General features: G+C 32.0%; 1 protein-coding gene across 7 annotated transcripts in view; it reads right to left on the bottom strand.

The window, feature by feature from the left end:
• The window catches only part of LOC119071136 (protein shank), a 69,480-nt gene that overhangs the window by 8,522 nt on the left and 35,924 nt on the right, over positions 1-25,034 (bottom strand). For 4 of the 7 annotated variants that reach the window (XM_037175825.1, XM_037175824.1, XM_037175823.1 and 1 more), the window contains exons 3-7: positions 4,886-5,011; positions 4,543-4,817; positions 4,427-4,483; positions 2,139-2,307; positions 998-1,192 (exon numbers count right to left, since the gene is read on the bottom strand). In XM_037175825.1, coding sequence (XP_037031720.1) covers positions 998-1,192; positions 2,139-2,307; positions 4,427-4,483; positions 4,543-4,817; positions 4,886-5,011 — 822 coding nt within the window. The remainder of the gene's footprint in view (positions 1-997; positions 1,193-2,138; positions 2,308-4,426; positions 4,484-4,542; positions 4,818-4,885; positions 5,012-25,034) is intronic. The other 3 variants (XM_037175826.1, XM_037175830.1, XM_037175829.1) reach the window with 1 other exon arrangement.

Raw genomic sequence — 25,034 nt, 5'->3', positions numbered from 1 at the left:
AGATTTCACTCCAAAGTACAGAGGTATCATTTTAAACAAAATAAGTTATAGATTTACCGATTAAACTCTGATGGGACTTCTGATTGTAGTAGGAATCACAATAAATTAAGGCGTATAGAAAGACGACACAAACGAAGGTATAAGTCTGACATGGATTTCATTTAATTGAAACAAATGAATCGATACGTTGTTCGCCAACTTATACGTTGCAGTCAGAGATTCATGAATCTATTTGACCATTCTATGAACAATGTGTCGTACATTAGAATTGAATTCTTTCTTCTTTTTTCACCAAAAAACAAAATATTTTTCATTTAAAATTTCAAACATTGTCATCATTATTTTGAGGGCATTCCATTTTATCCATTATGATAAATTACAATATACACACCATGCAATCCGATAATATTTTCATCATCAAATGATGGATGATTCGGAAAAGCTTTTTGTCGGAAATATTGCTAGACCGAGAGACTCTGTTCATATGAATTCCTCATGAATTCATGGTTTGAAACCTTATGTAAATGTACTAACAGCAATAATTATTTTGAACTTGTCTCGCTTTATGGAATGAAAACTTGATTTTTAAGTTTCATTCGTCACCTCAGTTTAACATGAATTTGGACTTAAAATGTGTAATAATGTGACATAGGTACCATACAGTGGCATTTTGATAGACTAACACGTTTACAGGCTCTCGGTCTATGTGTCTTCCTTATCAGAACTTTTTGTTTCCTTTCAAACCGCGAATGGTAATAGATCGGTTAATGATTACATGTAATACGTACTACCAGTAAATAAATAATATTGATGCTAGCAAGAAATAAGAAGAAAAAAGTTTTAATTCTCATAAAGTTTCAACTACAACCTCATACAAAAAGAGCATATTAGTCTTGTCAACAAACTGTTCATCGCTCTGTCGTACTCGGTTTAATCAAAATAAATTCACCTTAAACCCAGCCAAAGTTTTAAAAGTATTACTCAAACATAAATATACCTGATAAGGAGTTTGATTGGCATAATTAAGTGCCCCACGTTGGGCGCCACGAAATAGTAACATTCTAGCACAAGCTTCTTGGTTGTTAACAGCACAGACATGCAGTGGAGTATTACCGGAAGCATTACGACTATCCATATCAGCACCATAGAACAGTAAATGTTCCAGATGTTGAACAAGACCATGTCGGCACGCCTGTGAATTATGCACATTTCATTTTCCATTTTTCTCTTGTAACTTTTTCACTTAAAAAAGGTATAATAATGAAGTCAGACGAACACGATGAAACATTAGCTGTTACGCTTTTAATAACCTGACATCGCATCTTAATTTCAAAGTTTAAATTTTAATTTCGTTTTTATATTAAATGAGTTACAATGTTAGAAACTATGAAAAAGCACTTCGTATAACGTGTCCCAATACCGTACAAAAGAAATTGCATTTTTTACTGTTAAATTCCTTGCGTAAAATAACGTTTACTTCCCAAAATCTTTTAACTTTGATGGAATAATTTAAGTTTGTTGACTTTAGTGTTTAACTTACGAAAGCTTTCACAAATTTAATTTGGCTTTTCAATGACAAATTTCCATGTATTTTAGTTGAAATTAATTTGAGACAGTTCAAATGTTAAGCTACAACAGCCTGAATGTTTCCTTAGAAGCTGATTTATTATTCAGTTAACAAAATTCCCAAAGTAGAATGAGTCTTCGACCGATTGAGATTTCAATTTTACTCGGGTAGCTACGGCTGTAATTCATATTCTTATTGCGACCTTCTCTCTAATTAAAAATAAATCGGTGAGTCCTGATGTATGGAGAAGTTATTTGTAATTTCCAAGCTTTACGCCAACTTATTTTAAGAGAAAATCGCAACCTCCTTAGCGTCAGCACATGAAGCTCTCCAATTTATCAAAAATTTATTTGACGACAAACTTGCTGTAAAAGTTTTCTTTGAGAATTTTAATAGATTCTTGTGGCTTATTAAACTTCTAAGAAGATATTCCTTTAAATAAGCCCCCGCTTAAATTGTTCGTATTAAATCAAACTACCAAATTATCCTTCACCATTAACTAGCTACCGCTTAGCGCAATGATTGTTAAAAGCATCTCTAACTATAAAAACTGGCAACATCAAAATTTTACCTGATGCACTTCTTGCCATCCTTGCGTATCCTGTGTTCCCAACGTGCCGTGATCATGCAGCAAACTTTCACATATTTTCGAATCGGTTTTCTTTGTTACTGACAAATAAAGAGGGGTTAAACCCCGAGCATCCTTGTAGTTGGGGGATGCGCCAAGTTCCAGAAGAGTTCTGCGGAAAATTTTATTTTTTCATTATATGACTTTGTGTGTAATTACAGTTTCTTGTTTTAAATCTAAACTTCGACAACGTCGTACGAAAAACAACTTTGGCAAATTAATCATGTAGCAGTTCGATGCAACTATAACGAACGAAGCATATTTGAGGTACAATAAACTTTGAAAGTTTGTAAACTTAACAAAAACGTTACGAACGAACAATTTGAAACGCTGAGAAATGTTTTACCGAAAAAAAAAACTTTTCTATTTGGTTGCAGTTTCTCACGTTTCAAACAGTCGAGTTGCATTTTATTTGCGAACTGGGGTATAAGGTGTTCATATGTCCAAAGTATCAAGATACATTGTGATGGTAAATGGCGTTAAGAAAGTTTTAGCGAAGATATCACTGAGTTTCGTTTTTACAACCAAAATTTACAGTCGAATTTCATGAAAGTTTGTAAACATTGAGATATGCTGAATAATGTGGCTTTGCTTGTCATTCAAATTTTCAATCAAGATTCTTGCAACTTTTGTAACACATTGTTGTAGATGTCGATGCAGACAAACTGCGCAGTTTGTCTATAAGCAATCAATATTCAATAAATAGCAAGATGCAGATAAGAGAGATGAATACTGAATTAGCTCGATATTTACCGACATTAATTCACAATTAAGAACAATCAAGAATAAATTATCGAATCGATCAAGAGAAAACTTTAGAGCTTGTTTGTTATTGATATATACCTTGGAAGCTCGGCTAGTAGTTAAACACAGTTTTCTGAAAAAAACATTTGACGACGCTATTAAATTTCTCAATTAATCATAAAATGCAAATATCAACCCAATTAATAAAAGTGTCGTTGCATTACGAGTTTATATATGAACGATCTAGACTTTTCACAATGTAACGAAAGAATCTCATACAGGTGTTGTCTACACTCTGTTGCTGGGTTATGTAAACTTCGGTTGATTTGCCTTTTAAATTTATTGTCAATACATCTACGCGGATTACCTACAAATTGAGTATTTCTCCATTTATCTCAGCTGATGAGACGGCAAATAATTACTTCGCCTTTTATTTTCCATGGTACCATTTACATAAATTAAATCAAAAAGATGATTTACGTATGTAGTAATGTATAGATATACGTATACCGACGCAAAACGCAATAAAAAAAGAAACATCAACCAGACAGTCTAAATCACGCTATATTCCAACCGACAATATTCTTGACACTTTTTATATTAATACCTCGACAATCGAGTAACAACATGTGTGTAAGTAGGAATATATCATATTTCCTTTTCCAATTAAATGTCCATGTAATCGCGTCAACAATTCTGATTTTTATTCTGCTGAGGCTTAGCAAAATCGACCATAGATTTAGTGTGGGTTCATTCACTCACAAGAGAGATATCGGACGCGGTGACGGGACAATATAAAATCTAAAACCTAAATTATAGAGCCACTGTTGATTGTAAAATTCCGCTGCATATGGTCAAGACTGGTTTTTCTGTTATTCTTATGGTGATATTTGACAAGCAGTCATATCTTTGAGAATAATGCGGTTGATCTTAAATACAAACGCAGTCTCCGTTGTTGGTGTTTTTTTTTTCTGTTTCGTTTATTAAGTTGAACTGCTAGCGAGCAACTATGAGATCTATGGTTGTTTATTAAAGTGCTCTCTAACTGTTTTATGTACTTTGGTTGAAAAACGTCGGAATTGAAACAATATTTGAATTGAAAAAAGAGATTTGTTTTTGCTGTATTATATTGAATGTTGAAATGCACGAACACGGCACATTCCGACTTATATAATTTCGAAAATTGACGGTCAATTTGTATTTCAATGGAATTTTAGTGATCTTTGAGCTAAATGAACAATGCAATGGAAATACTAGAACACACGCTGAACCATATATTAGAGCAGTGAGTGGCTGAATTAAGCTCGATGAGAGCTCATGCCAGGTTATTTGATTTATATTGCAGGACAAGCTTTTCCGTCGAAAACAATAAATTGTTTCAATCAGAAAATTGATTGAATTTTGTGGACAGCCACCCGAAGAGCACCACTTTGTCGTTGATTATTTATTATTTATAGACAAAAATGATGATTGTGAATGAAACTTACGTTACAGCTTCGAGACAGTCTTTTTCTACAGCCTTGTGAAGTGCAGTTTCACCAACCCTAAAACGAATAATATTTCTAAAGTCGTCTAAACCACTCAACTGTACACCGGTACTTACCTATTCCGATAATCAAGCAACGCTCCACCATTAACTAAAGCGATTAGAAGTTTATTGGGTTTTTTGGTGCCAGTAGCTAGAGTGAGTGGTGTGTCACCAGTTTCTGGACAGTGGAAGTTCGGGTCCAGCCCTTTAGCACACATTTTGGCAATTTTTTCAACATGACTGCCGTTAACACATTCGAGAAAACGCCTTAAATTTGCTCTTGTATGCAGGGCTTTTAATTGCTTTTCGTCCAAATTGAGCATCTTGTAGACCCGTCGTTTATATTTGAGCTAAATATTTTATTTGTTTTATAGTTGTTGTGCTTCTTTCGAAATGATAAGATCTAAAGGAAACTTACCTCTAAGTAGCCAACAGGACCATTGAATGGATAATCCCCCAATCTTCTTTCCTCATCCAAAAATTTGCCCGCCTTTCCATTGGATGGTGGACAAAATAGACCGTAGTTAAAGCTTTCTTTCAATTCCTGAAATTAAGAAAAAAATTGGTTTAGTTGATTTAGTTGATTTACAAAGCAGAATTAAGGATCAAACAGTTTTACTGAATCCTATTGATATGATTACAAAAATCGTCGAATCAAAACCTTGAAGATAGCGAGATTTTTCAAATTAACAAATCATTTGTTATCAGCAGCATCAACAAAAATAATGGGTGATCTCAAGTTAGCGCTCTCTTATATCGAAAAACGGGTATGTTGAAGAAAATGAAGTAAAAGATTTTGCATCAAATGATACTTTAAACGACAGAAGTAACAGATTTTACGTTTATATCATAATTTGCTTCGTAAACGAGTCACAATAAACATTAGTTACCATTTATAAAGTGATAAAACTGATAGTTACAGGAATATCATCAGACTATAAGTTGAATGTTGAATATTTCAAAGCAAAATGCTTTAACGACTAAAAAACCTTCTTGACTTCCTGCACTCGAGTGTGTTGTCAATATAGTGTTTCGGTAATTTCTATTTCGCATATTCCACGTTTCCTTCATTTGTATATACCGATACTGACTAGCGTTCGACAAACATAAAAAATATCTCCGCATGATGAAAAATAGCATGGCACCGAACTAGGGTGGAATTTCTTGAATTATCATCATAAAAAATATCTATTATTCCAAACGAGGATGGATTCATTCACCCTCGGCATAAACAAAGAAACAACTCGTATCTTTTGCACGTGTTTAAGTAATTATTTTCGTATGAATGGAAATCATCGAATAAAAAAAACGTTCTACGTTACATTTTATGTATGCAAGGATAGGTCTCCACATATATACTTAAATTAAAAGCAGAGTGTAATTGTATTCATACCAGTCAGCATGTAGAGGATTTTTTTTTCTGCTTTCTTTTGGATGGATTTAACGATGCCCAAGTGCATGTTGATGGAGTATGAATTTCATGTAATAAACACATACAATTTCCAGCCAATCCCTGATATTCCCTATGCGAATAGCCTGAATAAATTCGGTGCTTTTAATTCAATTTACCCCTTGTCATTCAAATTATTGTATCCCAACGATAATTTATGACAGTTTATGTGTTACTTTAGCAAAATTATTTTCATTCTAGTTTCATTGTGTAGACATTACTGTTTGCACATAATATCCCTTGCAGCCTGATAACCACAGTATTCGCCAATCGCAATAATATTATGAATGAGGACAACTGAGATAAAGTTGGCGATATTCTGATAAACAATAACTGTTTCGAGGTCGATATGACTTTTCAATAATTTTTTTTGAAATGACGCGCTTTTGTTTTTAACAAGAAACCAAGGACAAAGCATCATTGCGATAAAAGCATTAAGGAATTAATGTGTCGATGAGCAACTCATTTTGCAAAAACAAAATCAATTTATCGAATTAATAGTCAAATTTACAGCTGCAGTTAATTAAGGAAAAAATGATAAGTTTTTGTTGGTTGCAGTTTAATTGAGTAAAAAATGATAAGTCTTGCCAAGATATTTAGATACAATTTCCAATTAGCAATCAACAAATCAACTTATTTATGCAAACAAATTTTTGTTTTGTGAAACATGTTTAAGGTCGGGCTAAATGTACAAGTGACTTAATCGACATGCCCCGTTAAAAAAGGCTTTTAAACAATTCATTTTGCTCAGATAAGCTGATTGAATTCGCTTAACGTTGTAATTATGTAGCCAACGTTCTTTTTTTTTGCTGCGATCGACATTTACAACGTTTTAATAATTGTATTGTAGTTTCGAAACAACAACATGGTTACGTTATGGTCATTATTCAAAAAGTAAGGTGAGGTAGTTTTTACAGTTGCTGGAAACAAAATTTGAATACGGATAGATAAGCGGCTTATCATCGTCGATATATAAAAGAAACAAATAGTTAATCCCTAATTATAAGTTTCCCATTCAACAAAGTCAGCTAGTTGAAAATTCTCTTAATTTAAATATTATTTTGAATACGGCCTTTATACCACAGACGGTGTACAATATAAAATCGATCTGAGCTAATTCCAAATAAAGTTTAAATTGGATATATAAGCTGAAGTGTAAATTATTGGTGAAGTAGAGTTTCATTAATTCAACGACAAAGTATTGATGATGGACTTTACCTTTTAGCAGAAAAAGTCGGAATTAGCATTTTCAAGAGAGATACAGAAGTGCATCTTTGCACAGCTGCCACAGGGTAGTAAAATGAAAGAGGTGAATTGTTGTCATCGTAGATTAAATAAAAGCTATTGGAATTGAAATCGAATTTTCATTGGGAAAATGGAAATTGGACGAGAAGGAAAATTCTGAATTTATTTATTGATGTCATGTACATTGTACAATGTGAATATATCATGGCAGCTAATTGTATAGTTCGTAGTTTAGGTCAAAGCAAAAGTGTATCGTATTATTTTCAGAGCTATTACTGTACAACTTGAGTAGGTAAATTGATCACAATAATTAGCATTGTTGAACAATTGCCTCTTTATTACTTGCGTAATTTTTTTCTCATAATTGAAAGACATAAAACGACGGAATGAATATCATGATTTGTTCAAATGGCACATTTCAATTTCCAAGTCCAATGCATCAAATCTTTAGATAAATTCAATTTAGCAAACCTCTGTACAAACTTTCTAAGATACTCTGATTCGGTTTACGTGTTTCAATTTCATTTTTGCAGAGGCATACATTTCCATTGAAATTCGCATGGAATTTCGCATGCCAATCCGACAAATTATATGCATTCATCTAACTTTAAAGACATTATGAATTCAAAGCCAATGTGAATGCTCATGCCGACACCAACCCACCCACACGGCAGTCTATCTGCCGTTACACAACAATCGGTTGTGTATAACAAACTCGTCCTTTATTTAATTGAAAATACCATGCCCGAATGAAAACTGCAGGGAAAAAAACGACTCAGTAAAAGTGTGTAATATAATTCGGACAATGGGTACGATACAAATGTGGTTATCCAACGAATTTGCAAATATCGATAGCGGAAGTTCGTTGTGTTTAATACTGTTTCCTGATTGTAGCCAATATTTAATCGAATTTCGTGTGGTTTGCTTATTCATCAAAGCTCGACTATGTATGGATGGAAAATTAATGAATAGGGCTCTAAGTGCTGACCCACATGAAATAAGGTATTGATACTGTAAAATTGGTTTATCGTTTATTCAACATTTAGAGTAATGATACGTATATATAAGTAAGCATGGCAGTGATGGTGGTAGTTTAAAATTTTATCATTAAATGCGTGTCGAGACTTGGAAACTTTTAGGGATAAGATGGTATGACGATAAAAAGCTCCGGTTACTCCAAATAACGTTATAATAGATGAATTTAGTTTTTAGGTCTCTGAATTGATCAATTCCAGGCTAATTTTGAATCATAGAACGCATAAAAAATCTGAACAAAATCTTCCTAACCTAAATAGGAATAATACAGAACGTCTGCAATGAAAAACCTCATCAATCATCAAACCTATCCACAACCACAATACAATTTCTGAAATGCCTCCGGCTGGTTTAATATAGGTCATCTAATGAAATGTTTGCGCCTCATCTAAAACAGAAAAAAAACCTGACTCCATCTAATGTTATTCTACCATACGAAACACTTAATAGCTCTAGACACCACATCCATTAAATCTAATCATTTTTATGTTTTTATTGCTTCATATTATTTATCTAAATGATAATTGCATCGATGTGATGCTGTTATAACAGTCAACATTATCTCGCATAAAACAACTAGCTGTGGACCGTTTTGTGTTTTGAATCGTCTCAATGGTAAATTACGCTCACACATTTTATTTTCGTAATTTCAATTCACTTCTCATTCAGTCGCTTCATTACAGAGTAGAGAGGAAAAAAATTTGTATTTATCCACTACGTTACTGTTCTATCCTCATTAAAATAAATACAATAATTTCCAGGCACGAATTAAATTAATTAAAATAAAAATAATGTTCCATATTATAAAATTATGGATAATTTGTATATCTGCATGTTAATAGGAGAAATATTGAAAATAATTTTCTAGAAAATACTTTGCATTTCATTTTTCTTCTTCTTCTACAATCATCTCAGGCATCCGTGTTACATCTAGCACAATAGAATATGTTTTCGAGGGATATTCTCACAATGCATATATTTACAACGTTCTTCGTTGCATGACTTCAAGTGTGTGTATGGAATCCATGGATAGGAAAAATTTGTATTGTTTTTTTTACAAGAAAATGTAAATGATCTTTACAATAAACTCTTTTTTTTCTCTCGACAAAAATATTTTAATCTTGTTTAAGAAGATTATCATTACATGGACCCCATTGTGGGTTCCGACCTTGATATCATTCCAATATCGAAGAATCAAGAGCAATCTTTTATATATGTTTGTTGCTTAAACATTTTCAAACAATAGAGAATTATTTAAATTCGGTTCAAGATTTATGGTTCAGATACATTTAATGATTTTTCCTATGGAATGTGATAGTTTCTATATAAAAATAATTTTGCGAGAAAATTTATGAACATTTTTACTTGTAGAGCTTCGGGCACAATCTAATGTAACCTTGCGTTTTTGTGAGTTATAGTCAATTTAAAATTACAAGAAATTAATTGTACAATTTCTTGTGTTTCTTTTAAATTTAACCTTTCAGAAACGGCAAGCGTTTCGTGATGCTGTCATTAAATCTGTTACATCATTTGTTTAATGTATTATCGACTAGAATTTAAACCAAAATCTTTTACATAATTTGTTTAAACATTTTTTTACCATATAAGGGATTGTTCACAAATGACGTCAGCTTTTTTTCAGTACAGATAGCATATTTAAATCATTCAAAAACTCCATAAATATGTCAAATATGTGGTCCATCCCTATATACATCTCCTTATTGGGGGGTAGAAAACACATTGGACTCACCAGAACGCATATTTAGCGAGTTATTAATGACTAAAATCTGCTGGAAGCACTGAAAAAAGCAGACGTTATTTATGAATGATCCCTAAAACTACGTCAGTGTAAGTCATCGCTTAATTTTATCGTTGCCGCCAGCAACAGATGACTAACCGCTTCTGAAAGTAAAACCTTTTCACTATTTCGTACCAGTGAATCCATCTAATTTTAACGAAAACATTATGGAACACAAGCTTATTTCTATGGACGTTTCCCAGGATACCAGGAAAATACAGACATACTTTTGTATATCAAATTTCCGGAAGATTAAATCTAGTCAAACATGTTTGGTTTAATTAATATTGTTCAAGCAACATGTCCAATTATTCTTATTTATTTATGTTTTACTGATATAATCGATATTGCATGTAGCCATTCAGTTTGCGGTATTTACAACACAATAATTCAATCAATGTGAATATGTGCATTGGCTGAGATTTATCTCTATTTTAACTTGGAGAATAAAAATCGTTTCCCAAAAAAAATTATTTTAATTTAATTTCGCACATAATACGATCATAAGCAATTTATTGCCCGGTGTCACAATAAAATGTTTCATAATTTTACATATATTCTAGAGCCGAACAATGATAATTTTAATCTAAACTCACTCTAGTTGTTACAATTGTTCGAATATTTGAAATTTCTATAAAAGGAGGTTTGACTGGAATTAATAATTTATTGGAAAGAAAAATGAGACATTTGTCATAGTTACCGTAACCGAAATTCATAACCGGAATATCTTACAATTTACAATTTTTGTATTTTAATCATTTATTATCCATTCGAATTGTGCATAACACACATTGATCGATGTACTTGTTTTTAATACATAATTCCAACCCGATATAATTAAATTCAAAACAAAAACCCGAAGCATTACAACACATAAAACCATACAACAATTGTAGATTTTCATCTTTTTTTGTGTGGAGTGGAGCGCTCTTCATGTAACCATATTATATTCGCTTTGGCATTGTAAATCAAGCCGAACTGAATGTGTTTGAATAAATTGTCACACATTGTTATACATAAACACGTGCGGAGCATATAATTATTATTGAAGCATTTCGAGAAATGTGTGTATAGCCGTAGAGACAATCCGTTCAACACCTATCGCACGGTAAAATCAATTTCGGTTTATAGGAAATTGTTTAATAAATATGCAACGGTTAATTTGAGAAAACCGTGAACAATATATTTAAGACTTTAGTGATGTGGTGCAAATTGTAGACTGGTTTATAAAAGGTAAAGTTTCCTTAGTTCAACAACTTTTATAATTTGATGTTTATTATAATAAGCCGACGGAGACGTGCAATGGATTCTTTACTTTTAAACAAATTATCGATCACATTTTGCTGGAAATCTATGACCTTACGACTCACGTCTTGAGTGTACACATTAAATTAGTGATTGTAAAGAAAACATTGAAGATTAATTATTGTTTAAGAAAATTTGTCACGTATGACTCTATCATGCAAATACAAGTCATTAAGTACAACCTTATCGGCACTTAGATTTTTATTTTACATAGCAAAATAATTAGCGAGAATGACTGAATATCCTACATCGTGAAATGAACAGACTTAACGTTTAAACGAATTTTTAATTTCCTTGTAATACAAAGCGAATGAGATGCATACCGATAATAAGCGCGAGAATTTTATCTACATTTTAACGAATTAAAGAAAAGTTTTAATCCTCTACCGTTTGTCGGTCGGCACGGAAAATGCAATCAACGAAACACAGGAATTGTTTTAAACCCAGTCATTAATCAAATTATAAGTCACCCTCCGAAAACGGTGTTAATTGAAAAGGTATTCGAAAGGATTAAACGAAAATTTTTCAACTCTTTCACGTTAAATAAATGAGAGTTCGATGACCCCGATACGCAAGCGCTGTACGAATATATTCTATGAATGCTGCATTTTTCTGATTCGATAATCAGGTTAGATGAACATATGTTCGGTTTGCATTTCTTTCTGTGCTCTAAATTGATCTCGCTATGCATATGAATCGGTTAGCGAATATATATTTCAAATTAACCGATTCTAATCCAGTTTCATTATAAAGTTGTGCGCTTTAATTAGTGCGCTTAATTGACTAACCGGCTCGATGCTATAAATGCATACTATTAGGTATTTGGTTTGATGTATTGCAGATACGGCACGTTTTCATAATTTAAGAAAAAAATTAATTTTAATAAGTAATCCGTTCGCTACCCACACTAATACACCAGCTCATATATGACAACATTTTCATATATCATTTCTGCTGCATAGAAGCATCGAAAACAATAACAACAAACATTGAACGAATGGGTAATCAAATGAAATCCAATCCGCTTTACCATGAATAATCAATTCAGGTGTATTAAAATACACAAAAATGCAAATGCATAATTTTTCATGCTGGCTGCGATTCAATTAAATATACTTTTGCCGACACGAATTTCAAGCATCCAATATCAATATCGAATTAAAGTGTGTATCTAACAGTTCGAACCGAGACCCCAGTCAATTCGATTGTATAATGGAGATAATGTTTTTTCTCTCTTTTTTTTGCATTCTTTATTCTAGTTATACCTTCCAGTGAAAAGTTAAATTAAAATACCGAACATGTGACTGCTGTCTAAATCTAATTTTTCTTATGCATTCTGTAGCATTGAAAAATGCAGTTAATCTGGTCATTTACTATGGGAATAATTAAAAGTAGGTTACCGTAAATAATTTATTGTGATTGCAACTGCAATTTTCTTTTTTATTCATTTTATTGCGAACGTTCCATGAATGCCGAATATAATCTTCCTTCTATGATATTAGCACAATTATGCGGGTAGGATAAAAATGATAAAAATATGAGAAGCCTCTCGAGTGGTTTTACAGTAATGTGCCATTGGAAACTACAATTCGTTTAAAAGAAACACTGAAGCAAAGCTAAAGCCTCTTCTATCCGATATAACTTTATACAAAGTCTAATTTATGACCGCACGATTACAATAGCAATGGTAATTTGTGTATACAATTCCTTGTGTAGATTTAGAAGCGAATCAATAAAAATAAAACAAAGTCAAAAAGACGAAGAATAACAAAACGAAAAGACAAAACCAATACACAAGTCACCAATCACCATTCATTACACAAAGTTTAATACAAAACCGTTAACTTATTCACTTATGTGTATTACATAAAAATGCTTTCTTTCGGCATAAATAAGTTCCACTCGAAACGACCATCTTATACCATCCCGTAGCAGACATTCATCTTACACACGGTGAATCTTGATTCAGCGATTAGAATGTTGTTATGTTTTACTGTTTAAATATCTCCAAACGATATGTTGTTTACATTGTGTGTTAGATAATATTTCATAGATCATCAATAGCATATCTTTTCAGCCATAGAGCGAAAAGAACTGTTCTCCGCATTGATTTATATCTGAAATGTTATTATCTAATATCAATCCATTGGATTGATCAGCATTTTTCGGAAATTGATATTATGTCGAACAAGCTGCAGAGAGTGTTTTTTTACCTTTGCAAACGAAATTGTGAATCATCGCAACAATGCTGAGAGTTCATTTAAAAAAAAAACTGTAACGCAAACACACAAACTAATCAGTGAATGACTTGAATTCTTTTAGTGATAATTCAATGGAAAACATTTCAAAATGATTAATCATTATGGACGAAAATGGTTGAAGTAATAGTCACACCACTAATTAACCGACGCCGCAACGTTTCAGAGTGCATATTTTTTGATTGGTCATTTATTTTGGATTTTTAGGAATTTTGAGAGAACGAAATCAGGTACAGGTGAAATGATGATGATGGCATTACGGCTATGATGGATTCTAAATTCTGATGAAAAGAATTACGAACCAACCAAAGTACCAAATTTCAACAAAATTATCATACAACCGTAGTATATCATCAACGACTGGTATTTGAGTCGTTGATGGGATACGACACGATTGGATGATAATTTCCCTAAAACGTGATACTATTCTTGGCTCTAAAATCTTTTCATACGAATCCATTATTACTACACGACTGAGCAAAATCTTAAATAAACTGAAACGACACCTTTTCACCCTCAACATAATGAAATTATTCACAGTCATCTATCGAATGTACTGCTAAACACATAATATCACTAAACGTATTGCCTGACACAATTATTCAAAGGGAACATGAAAACAATAATTATTCAACCAGAGACGAATATTATAATAAATTATGACATGAATTGGTAACACAAAATGATCCCGTTAAATGCTTTCCCGTCACCCTCTATCACACTGAATATTGAATGGAAACTTACTTTTATTATTCGGAATAATTCAGCATTAAATAGCAAGCAGCTCTGCCTGGCAATATAATCATACAAAGAGATAACAGACAGAGATACAAACTAATTTCGAAGTTTTCGGAACGAGAGGAACAAAAGTTTGCTCAGTCAAATAAAGTAGTTACATTTTGAAACATTTATATATTCCGTACTTTGGTGGTTGATTCTCTGGTTGTCAGAAATATAAATAAAGTTTTGCTATGAGATCATAAACTGAAGACGAGCATCAAGGACATGCAACGAACATTTAGAGCTATAAGCAGCTTAAGGACATGTATATATAGAGTTTGTGTCAAAGTTTTGTAATTTTCGGTTTATTGAAATTTTGTTTGTTGAGTTCAAGACAAAGAGTTGTAAATGAAGGGACGCTTACGGAAAAATATCAACAGAGAAAACAGAAGTTTGTCCATCACTTGTTTTCACAACACTAAATTAAATGGCAAGTGTTAAAACATGTAGCATTGTCGAGTTAACGTTTTTTTTTCGTCGATGATTAAATCGTGTTCAATCCATTATTATTAGCTAATTAAGTTGTCAAAATATAAAACTTGTTTTGCTTAATATACGTTTTTTTTTGTTAGGTTTGATAGTCGAGTTGATTTTTTTTACATTAATAAACTTGAAAGTGAATGCAGAAGGTCACACTATTTGTCAAATATATTGCTTAATAGATTACTGCCACTGATACTACGTAACGTCGTGATTAATCTACTCAATTTGGTCAACTTCAATAAGGAAATGCTTTACATTTAATTGATATTTTATCAAAGATTCTGCAAAAGGTTTGAAATCAATGCTACGTGGTGGGACGTTAATGATACTCATCGGTATACCGTATGTCGATGAGTTGTCTCATTTAAGTTTCCAACGCTAAAAATATTAAGCAAAATGAGATGTTCCTACCCTGAAATATTTTCCACTAACGAGACGACAAACTCTGTCTGCAAACAATTTCCTTCATTTCCGGTTCATTTCGGTACGAAGGAAAATATATTTGGAAACATTGAGGCATTTTGTATTTCAAATGTTCCATTACCACCTCCATTAAAATGTCTACTGCTGTACTGTTTGCTTAACACGAAAACGAAATGAAATCGTTTTTTTGAATAAACTTCTCCAATATTTTTTTCATGTAGAAAACTTAGGCGTTAATGAAATTGTTTTAATTATACATTTCAATTGACGCAAAATTTAAAGCCAATATTTGATCTATCTACAACCTAAGAAATGACATTCCCACCCACATTTCTCATTATTTTTTATTACTGAAATCGAATAAAACAGCTAAAGTAAAGTAAATCGAAGGTCAGGTACATACAATATCGATTGCAAAGTAAGATCTTTCGTTATTGCAAGTGTAATTAATATTTTCTTTCGTTTGGAATGGCCTATGGTGTTGGATATATACGTGTAACTTTTCTATATAGTCACAATGTCTACATGTCGTAAATTTTTGTTTTATTATGCAAATCAATGGATCCATTTTGATTGCAGTTTCGTAAAGAAAAGAAACGATTGGGACAGAGATTTTAATCTTCTAGTCGGATCATATCTGTCCCGATTCAGGTAATTAGATATACAGTCACTGAAACCTGAACAGCGAAAAAACTTTATTTGTTCCAGTTCCATTGCTTCATTGATTGAGTACAGGTACAAACATTTATTTTCATTCGATCACGATTGGCAGAAAACATTGATACTGATAAAACGTTTGGAAATAGTCATCTGTTATCGACAATCTAGACAAAAATAACCTTTGGTATCGATGTGTCCTTTTAAACTGTATGTTAAAACTAATGAAGTACTAGATTCTGTACTTTGAACAAAATCAGTAGCATATTTATTGATAATGATCCCAATATACGTCTGCTGTCTACGAAGGGTTAAACATTAAACTTGAAAATTCTTCTGGTTTTTCAGTTGATTTATGCCAAACAAAATCAATTAGGACATGTTACCGAGCCCACATTATCTCATTTGCTGAAAGCGAATCTTCTTCGTGATTTCTTCTACGATTCTACGAAAAGAATTATTTACGATCTAAAAGGAATACTTCGGTAATCTCATGAATTTCAACATACAAGTGAATAAGCGTTAGTGGAATATGGCTCTGACTTTGAACAATTTACATAAAATAAATATTTTTAGTTCGCTACTTTAACTACGATAAGATTTGTTAAGATTTCCATAACTTATACTGTGCTTGTAAGACTACGTGCATTGCATATGTTTTTCTGATTTTTGAGCAAAGTTGTTGTTGTCGCAATGACTATAAATCCAACACTAACGTTTAAAAAAAAGAGACTCACATATTTTAACGATGATGCAAGGTGTCTGCGACAGGTGGTTTTAAGCTGAATTTGATTGGTTTCGGTTTTGTTATTTTGTCATGTTTTCGTTTTAGTTTTTTTTAGTAGCATTTTGTAGAGAAAAAAACCTTTTCAAATAGACATTTTTACAATGATAACTTCTATTCGGAATATTAATTTTGCTCTAACAATTCCTTTGCGTCGATAATTCTTATTCTATTAAATTGACCAGTTGAAAACACCTAACCATATTCATTCTATAAATACGTCTGAGAAAATGTATGTAAATTTCATTTGTATTATTCAAAATGAATAGAAAAAACAACATTATCGCATCAAATATTATGCATATTGTTATCTCACAGCTTCGTTACGGTTTCCCTCTTGAATTTAAATTTTGTTTGATGAAAATTCGCATGCAGTATACCATAGTATTGCTTGGTATAAGTAACAAGAAGCCCATATTTCAAGGAAAACCAAAAATTTATTATGGCGCCATATGCGGCTCCCCAATTTCACCATAAGATCGTACACCATGAGACAATCGGGTCATATTTTTATGTTTAGCTAAAGTAATACCGAGGGGGTTGCTGTTCAAAGTAATTGCATTTAAAATGCTTGGTCTGTTCTACTAGAAGGGGGCAATACCAACGTGAAAGTGGACGAAAACCTACAGAATTGATCAAATTATTTAAAAAGTATTCACTCGTGCCATAAATATCCTGTGTTGAAAAGCGTGAAATTTAATTCTATTTAAGGAAAAAGTAGTAATAAAAACCCAGAGCGGGCGAATTCGTGTAACAAAATGAATCACTGTCGTCCTGCTTTTAGTGACTTGTTTACTGAGTGTAAAAATATCACAACAACGAAACCACTCGCTTGAATGTATAACACAAACCCATGGTGCTTATGCAAGTTATTAAATCGGGAAATTGATTTTCTAATTTGAAAAGTATTTATGGTGGTGGTTGCTTGCCATTTTACTCGTTCATTTTACACTGGTGGTGCACCGTGTGCAATGGGGTCGTTTTTAACGACATTTTAAATTAATTACGGAAAAATTGGAGAAAAGTACATATGCGCGGAAGGCCCGAAGTTCTGCAAAAATCGACATTTTCTGCACATTTTCTAATAAAATTTCAATTTCGTATAAGTTGATCCCGTGAATCTGGGATAACATTTTCAAGGTGTGGCCGATCTAATTCTCATTTCGTGTCAATAACACTAATGGTACATCAAGAACATTTGTTTTATTTTAATGTCTTTATACCGTGTCCCGTTAATAGTTCTTTCCTCTTTCGTATGACACAAAGGATTAAAAATAGATAGCAAGGTAGAGTAGACATAGACTTCGTCTGTTCACACATTCTCATCATCCTGTAATGTATATAAAGCGAAACGGATTTACTTCCGTAATTTGTTTTATTTAATGAATTAATTCATGAATGGGTAAAAAAGGAAGTCATTTGGTGGAATAAAAGAACCCTTTTACAACCTTTAAAGTGGTCTGATTACGTACAAAAGCATATGCCACCAAAATTTACTTTAGCTTAGTGTGTAGCAGACTCAAAGCTACTATTTTACAGAATTTTACATACCGACTCGCTATTATCTCCATATTTTATGCATATTTTCACTATATACAGTCTGTACGCAATTTTTTTTTCTTTTTGCAATGTCATCATATTTAACTTTACGAGAATGTATATGAGCCGAGAGTATAATACTTGAACCAACAGCTTGGGATGGGTTGTTTTTTTTATATTCTTTTCTTCATATTTTCTTGCCTGGTGGATAGATGTATTACAGATATGGTTTATACATAATATTTAATGAATAAAAGGCGTCGCGAAATTGCAGACACGTCGTGTTGTCTAGCTGCGATACTTTATATATTATACACCACCTTATAAATTACCTCATGGATGTCGCATTTCAATATTTAATGTTCATTTATAATTTGAATTCTTTATTGATGTTGGGTACTTACGTAACATAAATTGAAATTTTGTGCAAAGAGGTTGCGGTGTCACTTTGGACGAAAATATCAGAGCAGAAACAATGTCATACATTAGAGTTGATTGCGAATTATTTTTGAATGAACGAGGACGAACCAATACAATCACTTGATGAAATTTTAATCAAATTTTTATTCTCAGAATGGGAACGTCGTCTGTCTGGCGTAAAAAGTATTTTTAGATCTTTGTGCCAGATTCATATCAAATACGTACAAATAATTTACAAAATCGATAAGCTCAATGTAGAGCGAAACCTCTAAATAGAATGGAAACCTATTTATTGTCTTCAGGTGTATATTTTTAGATGGAAAAGAATGATTCGATGTCAGAGGCTTTTTGTTATTATATTTTCAATTAAAGTAATGGAAGGTAATCGATTTCGAGAAGTCATTGTGAGACAATTTGAATCCAATTCTTGTTTGTTTACCGTAAGGGCAAAGGGCAGATTCCGCCAATAACGGTCTGTTGCGTTACAATTTTTAAGATTGAAAACTCTATTTTCAAGAAAAAATCGTAGTTTCATACATTAGACTGATATTGCCCCTATTGCCTCAAAGTGTTAAAAATTTGATCTGATGTAACTGGTCATACCAAACTATTGCAATTGGTGGAGGTCTGCATTTCTACGGCGATCTCCGCTATCAAAATTTTTTCTCCAATAACGGATTTGTTCCATAGTTTTTCACGCTCTATCGTCTCCAGCAAGTTTTATTCCTTCACCATAGAAACTCAGGCGTCCGCTGATAGACGATTTTACAGATTTTGAAAATACCATCAACGAACCGCCGAGCTATGTGAGAGGCTCTAAGAAGTTTTCAAATTTTGCACCAAAATAGCATAACCTGGACTGGAAACACTCAATTGGCTGGGGACATCGATGACTTTAAGAAATTTGGAAAATTTCAAATAGGTTCCACAGGCTCATGTGGTGTCGATGTTACTAAACGTTACGTACGTATCTTAATGCTGTACTTACGTGGTAACATAATGTGGAATGTGGATCTTATAATTCATTCCATGTGTCGGTTAAAAGCACTACTGGTTGTAAGGTTTTTAGGGATTTATTAGATACAAACCACTAAAAAGGCATTATTCTGGTCTATTTGACATAAATAATAGACCGACCTGTTCTTTTAACTCAAAAGACTTGGATCAAAAGACGCCTTGACACATTCTTAACATTTCTATTTCAAATCGAATTAATTTTAAGAAATCAAAGGACGGTATATTAAAACCTTTATGATTTTAAAGTTCTAACTATTAAAAATGCTTTATGTTTTATCTTTTTTTTTTCTTTTTAGACAAACAATTTTTTATTGCTTTTCTTGCACACCATATCATTCATTTTTTTCGAACATTCCAAAAATCTCTTCCATTTTATAATCCCTTTGAATTGGTTTCTATTTTTTTCCATCGTGTAGACGTTTATTTAGGTTAGTTGGACATAACCAATATATCTCTTGTATGGATTCATACCTTATTTGAACTGTATTCTTTTCATTGGGTTCAAGAAAAACTCTTTGAAGAGAGAAAAAAATATTTTTAATAATCCGCCCCTAAGTTGTATTTATAAATGGAAGAATTTTTTTTTTATATGGAGAGAGATCGCTATTATTATTACGTGCAGACATTTATGGTAGAAATATTTTCTTAAAATTGTACCTAACATTGGTATAAGATACGAGATTTATGTGAATACATTTTTTATGTGAAGGATACACGCACAATTCAGACGCTAGAAAATTACCTATACTAATGGTTATGTGATTGACTTTTACAAATTTTTTTCTTTGTACCATAAAGGTACACCTTATACATTTAACTTTGCTGTTCAATCATTTTTTGTTTAATTGATTGTACAAGGATACATGTATTAAACTGTCCTCAATTACTTCCTTTTCATATTCCATTAAAATTTATTGTTTATAGACTTTTCAACCGACAGGCCTATTTGTTATTACTGCGCCTATATGGCAGCATTTATAACTACAAGATATGTCTAATAACGCATAATAATTGTGTGTAGGGATACGTAATTATGTAATAATTAATCTGTACAATTAAGAGAAGGAAAGTCAACTACAGTTACTAGCCTGTGTTTGGTCTCAAGAAAACAGATACGGCAATGTCTATCGGAACGTTTGAAATTTTACATACGACATTATAATTTTGCGGACTTGTTCTTTCAACATTTCGCGTTTTAAATACTTTTGAATTAATGTGCACATATATGAATTGTGTATGGAACGTGATGTACACGTTTAATTTTGTAACGTACTGTTTTTGGCGGAAGAGAATGGCAATTAATTTTCAGAGATTTATGCAAGCCTTAATTTGAAAGTTATATTTATAAGAACTATTGGCTCGCGGAGAGATTCGATAAATCATATTGGGTTACTAATTGTGATCATTTAATCGGCATTACAGCAAGTTGGAAACGTATTCGAAAACTTACATAAATTCAACATTTCGACAAATTTCTATATATAAAACTAACGACAATTGAGTTAATGACCCAAATGTAACTTTAATATTTCTCATTCATTTACATTTTATTATGTGCGTAATGTAGCTCAAGATTCAAGACTTTAACGAATTGCACTATTGAATTGAAAATTAGCATTATTTAAAAATCACACATCACTCAATAACAAAAAATGGTAACTGTAGAGCATACTCTTGTATATAAACGGCCAAAAATGTTATTTTATGTTGTTCTTTGTTGTAACCTTGAAAATCAATTAATGTTTTCTTAGGCTCAACCTACACACAATATATTAGAATTGTGAGAAAAGACACAAAAAAACGAATGTTACAATCAAACAAATTTAACAAGAGCAACTGAAGCTGGGAATTAATATTTGATCACAGAATAATATTTTGTGTCAAAAATTAAGGTAGAAAAATTCGTTGGTTATACTGGTGAATGCAAGCATTTCCACATTTCCACTTCCATAAAACAAATGATTCATAATCTCATAATCTGAGATTCATCTGATATCGACAGATACAAGACAACAAAAATAGGCGACAATCTTTGGTTAATTGGTCTTATATGTATAGCGAATTGTATGTTCAAATTGATGAAGTAATAGATTTTACACATATTTGTTGAAAACATTTCGAACAAAAGAACTAGAACACTCAATGATAGACTATAATATTTGGTCTTATTGGTCTTATGTGGCGAATGGTACGTTCATTGTACAAATTGATGAAGTAATAGAATTTGTACAGATTTGTTGAAAATATTTCGATCAAAAGAAACAGACAACTTGATAATTACATTGTGATTATCATCTGAAATCTGATCTTTTCGGTTAACCGTTGATGCAGAAAACCAAAGCACAAAAGTAATGCTATGGGAATAAAAAAATTAAATTTTTAGCGGTCACTCAAACGGATCCCTCATATGTGTATCACGAGACTCTTTTTTATATCAACTACCTACTCTATATATTGAATAAGCACGAATGGGAAACATAAAAAAAATATCCGGTAATTAATATGTTGAAAATACGTTAAATTCAGATGTTTTTGTCATGGGTTTGTCCGCAATTTTGCGAATATTTTTTTAAATTGTTTATCTGTTGATATGAAATATTGAATTCTATTGTTATCGGACATAATTCATCAGTATTAAAAACAGATAATATAGGAAGCAGAACTTTATATTTAACTTATTATTTTCCAACGTACTAGGTAATAAACTCTTTGAACAATGTGTCCGTGACTATCGGCAATTTTAAATATTTTTTTTAATAAAAACTAAATCACACAGCAGGAAAATCGTTAAAAATTTGATAAGCACAAATCTGAAGGTCGTTACAGGTACATATGGTTTGATATTGAACTATTGCGTTTCAAACAATTTATTGATTTAAAACATTTCCATTTGTAGGGGTGAGTTTTATATGTATGATTCACTGGGAATAAATAATTAGAAAATGCATTTATATACGTTGAATGCACAGATTTTGTAGACCTTGCTAAGCAGCTTTGAAAGTAATAAATATTTTCTGAAAACCATCAACATAATTCTGAATGTAAACACGGTCTTGAATCAACGCTTTACCGATTATTTTTTTCGGCGAACGTACAACGCATAACGTTTTTAAAAACCATCTCGTAGACTATGAAACGCCTTTCTTTGGAAGTGTTATTTAATATACGGGAGATAAAATCGTGCAAAATTTACCACGCTGTTTTTCCATTCAAATATACCATTAAAACACGGTATTTATTTTTGCTCTTGGCGGATATACGCGGTTAATTTACTTTACGATGACACACAGTGTTTACATAATTTGTTTTTCCTTTCCATACAATAATTGTATGTTAGACAACTTTACGTATTGTAACAAGAGACAAAAACAATTTATTCGTTCAATGTTGATTTGAGAAAAGATGGGAATTAATTTTTGCGTTCCATATCTTGTCGGTCATTCATCCAATTTTCACGTGAATAGATTGTGTAATTTTTGTTTTTATCTCACAAAGAATTACTTTTAAATGAGAAAATATGAAAAATGGAGAAATTCGGACGTAATTTGTACGACAATGAAAGTGAAGTTGGATACCAGCTTTAAATGTCTTTAATTCACTAGGCAACAATCATAAATTTTCCTACATTGAGTTAGTGGGTTAGATAGGGCCCGATTCCCTGAAGATGAAACACATCAGCAGGGTCAACCAAAAAATAAGAAAAAGTGAAAAAATCGCCGTAGATCATTAGGATACTGTGTAAGTTCCTAAAAGAATTCCATTAGTCTACATCCACCTATCATTAGTTCAAAATAGTAAAAAGACAAAAAAATTGAGGAAGAATTTTGGTCTGCCGTCAAACACTGCGAATTGATTAATAGGGTGACGAAGACTAATACAGATGTTTTTTTGAACTCACAACACTTGTGTGAGCTTCTGATCTGAACCGCCAAACGTTTTCATACCATAACTTTTTATTTATTTTTTGTCTGAAGCGATTGTTGCCTAGTGAACTGTGGGAACAGATTTGTTCAATTCAATAGAGCCAATAAAATGTTTTATTGGTTCAAATTTAGATACAGAAAAATACATTTGTCAGAGACCAACATGGGGGCCGGCAGACACGTTACCCATTTAGTATTACTAAATAGTTGAACGATTGATTTTATGACTAAATGAACCAATTCAGTCTTAAACTTAAGCCAATCTTAAGCCAATTCGTATGAAATTATATCGAATAAATGTTTAAATTCACGCGGTGCTGACATCGGTCTGCATTTAAAACTATAATAATAATAATGACTGACACCTAATATTTGAAATCGCTAACGGCTATATCTTCCACACAACAACACAAAAAAGCGAATTTCTCATATTTCTATTGAAAACAGTGAACATTACATCACCGATAGATAAACTATAAAGTGTGCGCATAATTTCAACGAATTCGTAACATGTTTGCATAATAAGTTTAATTACAATGATTTAATGTATATTTGAGTTAATGCTTCGTGTACACACATTATTATGTATCCCATGCATTCAATACGATTTAAAAAATAATCGACACATCCCATTCATATAAATTTTATGAATTGTGCCGAGATGTTCAATCAAAAAATTCAATTTCTATTTGACCGGAGGAAATTTGACTTTTTCAACTTAAATGAAAATTATTTATTGATTTTTATCTGATATAGGCACACGATATGTGTGACTGGTTTATTCATTTTATTGTAACGAAACGATTGGTATGCTATTAAAATGCAAATTTGAATTGATATCAAAAATATTTTATATTTAAATTGGAAATGACTTAACGGTTATCAATACCATAGAAACATTTCTTTTTTATTATTATTATTTTTCTTAAATGCTATTGAAGGTATGGAACATCGACACTGTACATGTTGAAGCAATAATAACACGCCATATTCCATTGCATATTTTCACAAAAAAAAAAAAAATGGGCGGTAATATCATATGTAATGTATCGAAAGGTAAATAGCATTTAATTTGATTACGTTCAGCAACACGTATGTACTTACATCGCCTCAGAAATATTAAATAGCTTAGAGTGAATGTACAGTGATATTATTAATTGATTTTTTTCTTATGAAAAAGTAAATTTTATTTCTTAACATCTTATGCGAAAAAAAAAACTTTTATTAAGCGCAGAAAATACGATCACAACTTAATACGTTTCGAGATCAATTTTGAAACCGATACAAAAAGAAACTTAGCCTTTTGCATCATCCACTCATCCAGTCAATATTCATGGTACATAATGGCATTCATGGCAGTAGTGATGATGGATGAGTTTTTATTCGAAAATCTTGAACATTTGCTAACTACAGTCAAAGGCAGTCAATTTTCAGCATAAATTTGCTTCAG

The sequence above is a fragment of the Bradysia coprophila genome (assembly GCF_014529535.1).
Source record: "Bradysia coprophila strain Holo2 chromosome IV unlocalized genomic scaffold, BU_Bcop_v1 contig_144, whole genome shotgun sequence".
Taxonomy (NCBI): domain Eukaryota; kingdom Metazoa; phylum Arthropoda; class Insecta; order Diptera; family Sciaridae; genus Bradysia; species Bradysia coprophila.
This window is presented reverse-complemented; position numbering and strand designations above follow the sequence as displayed.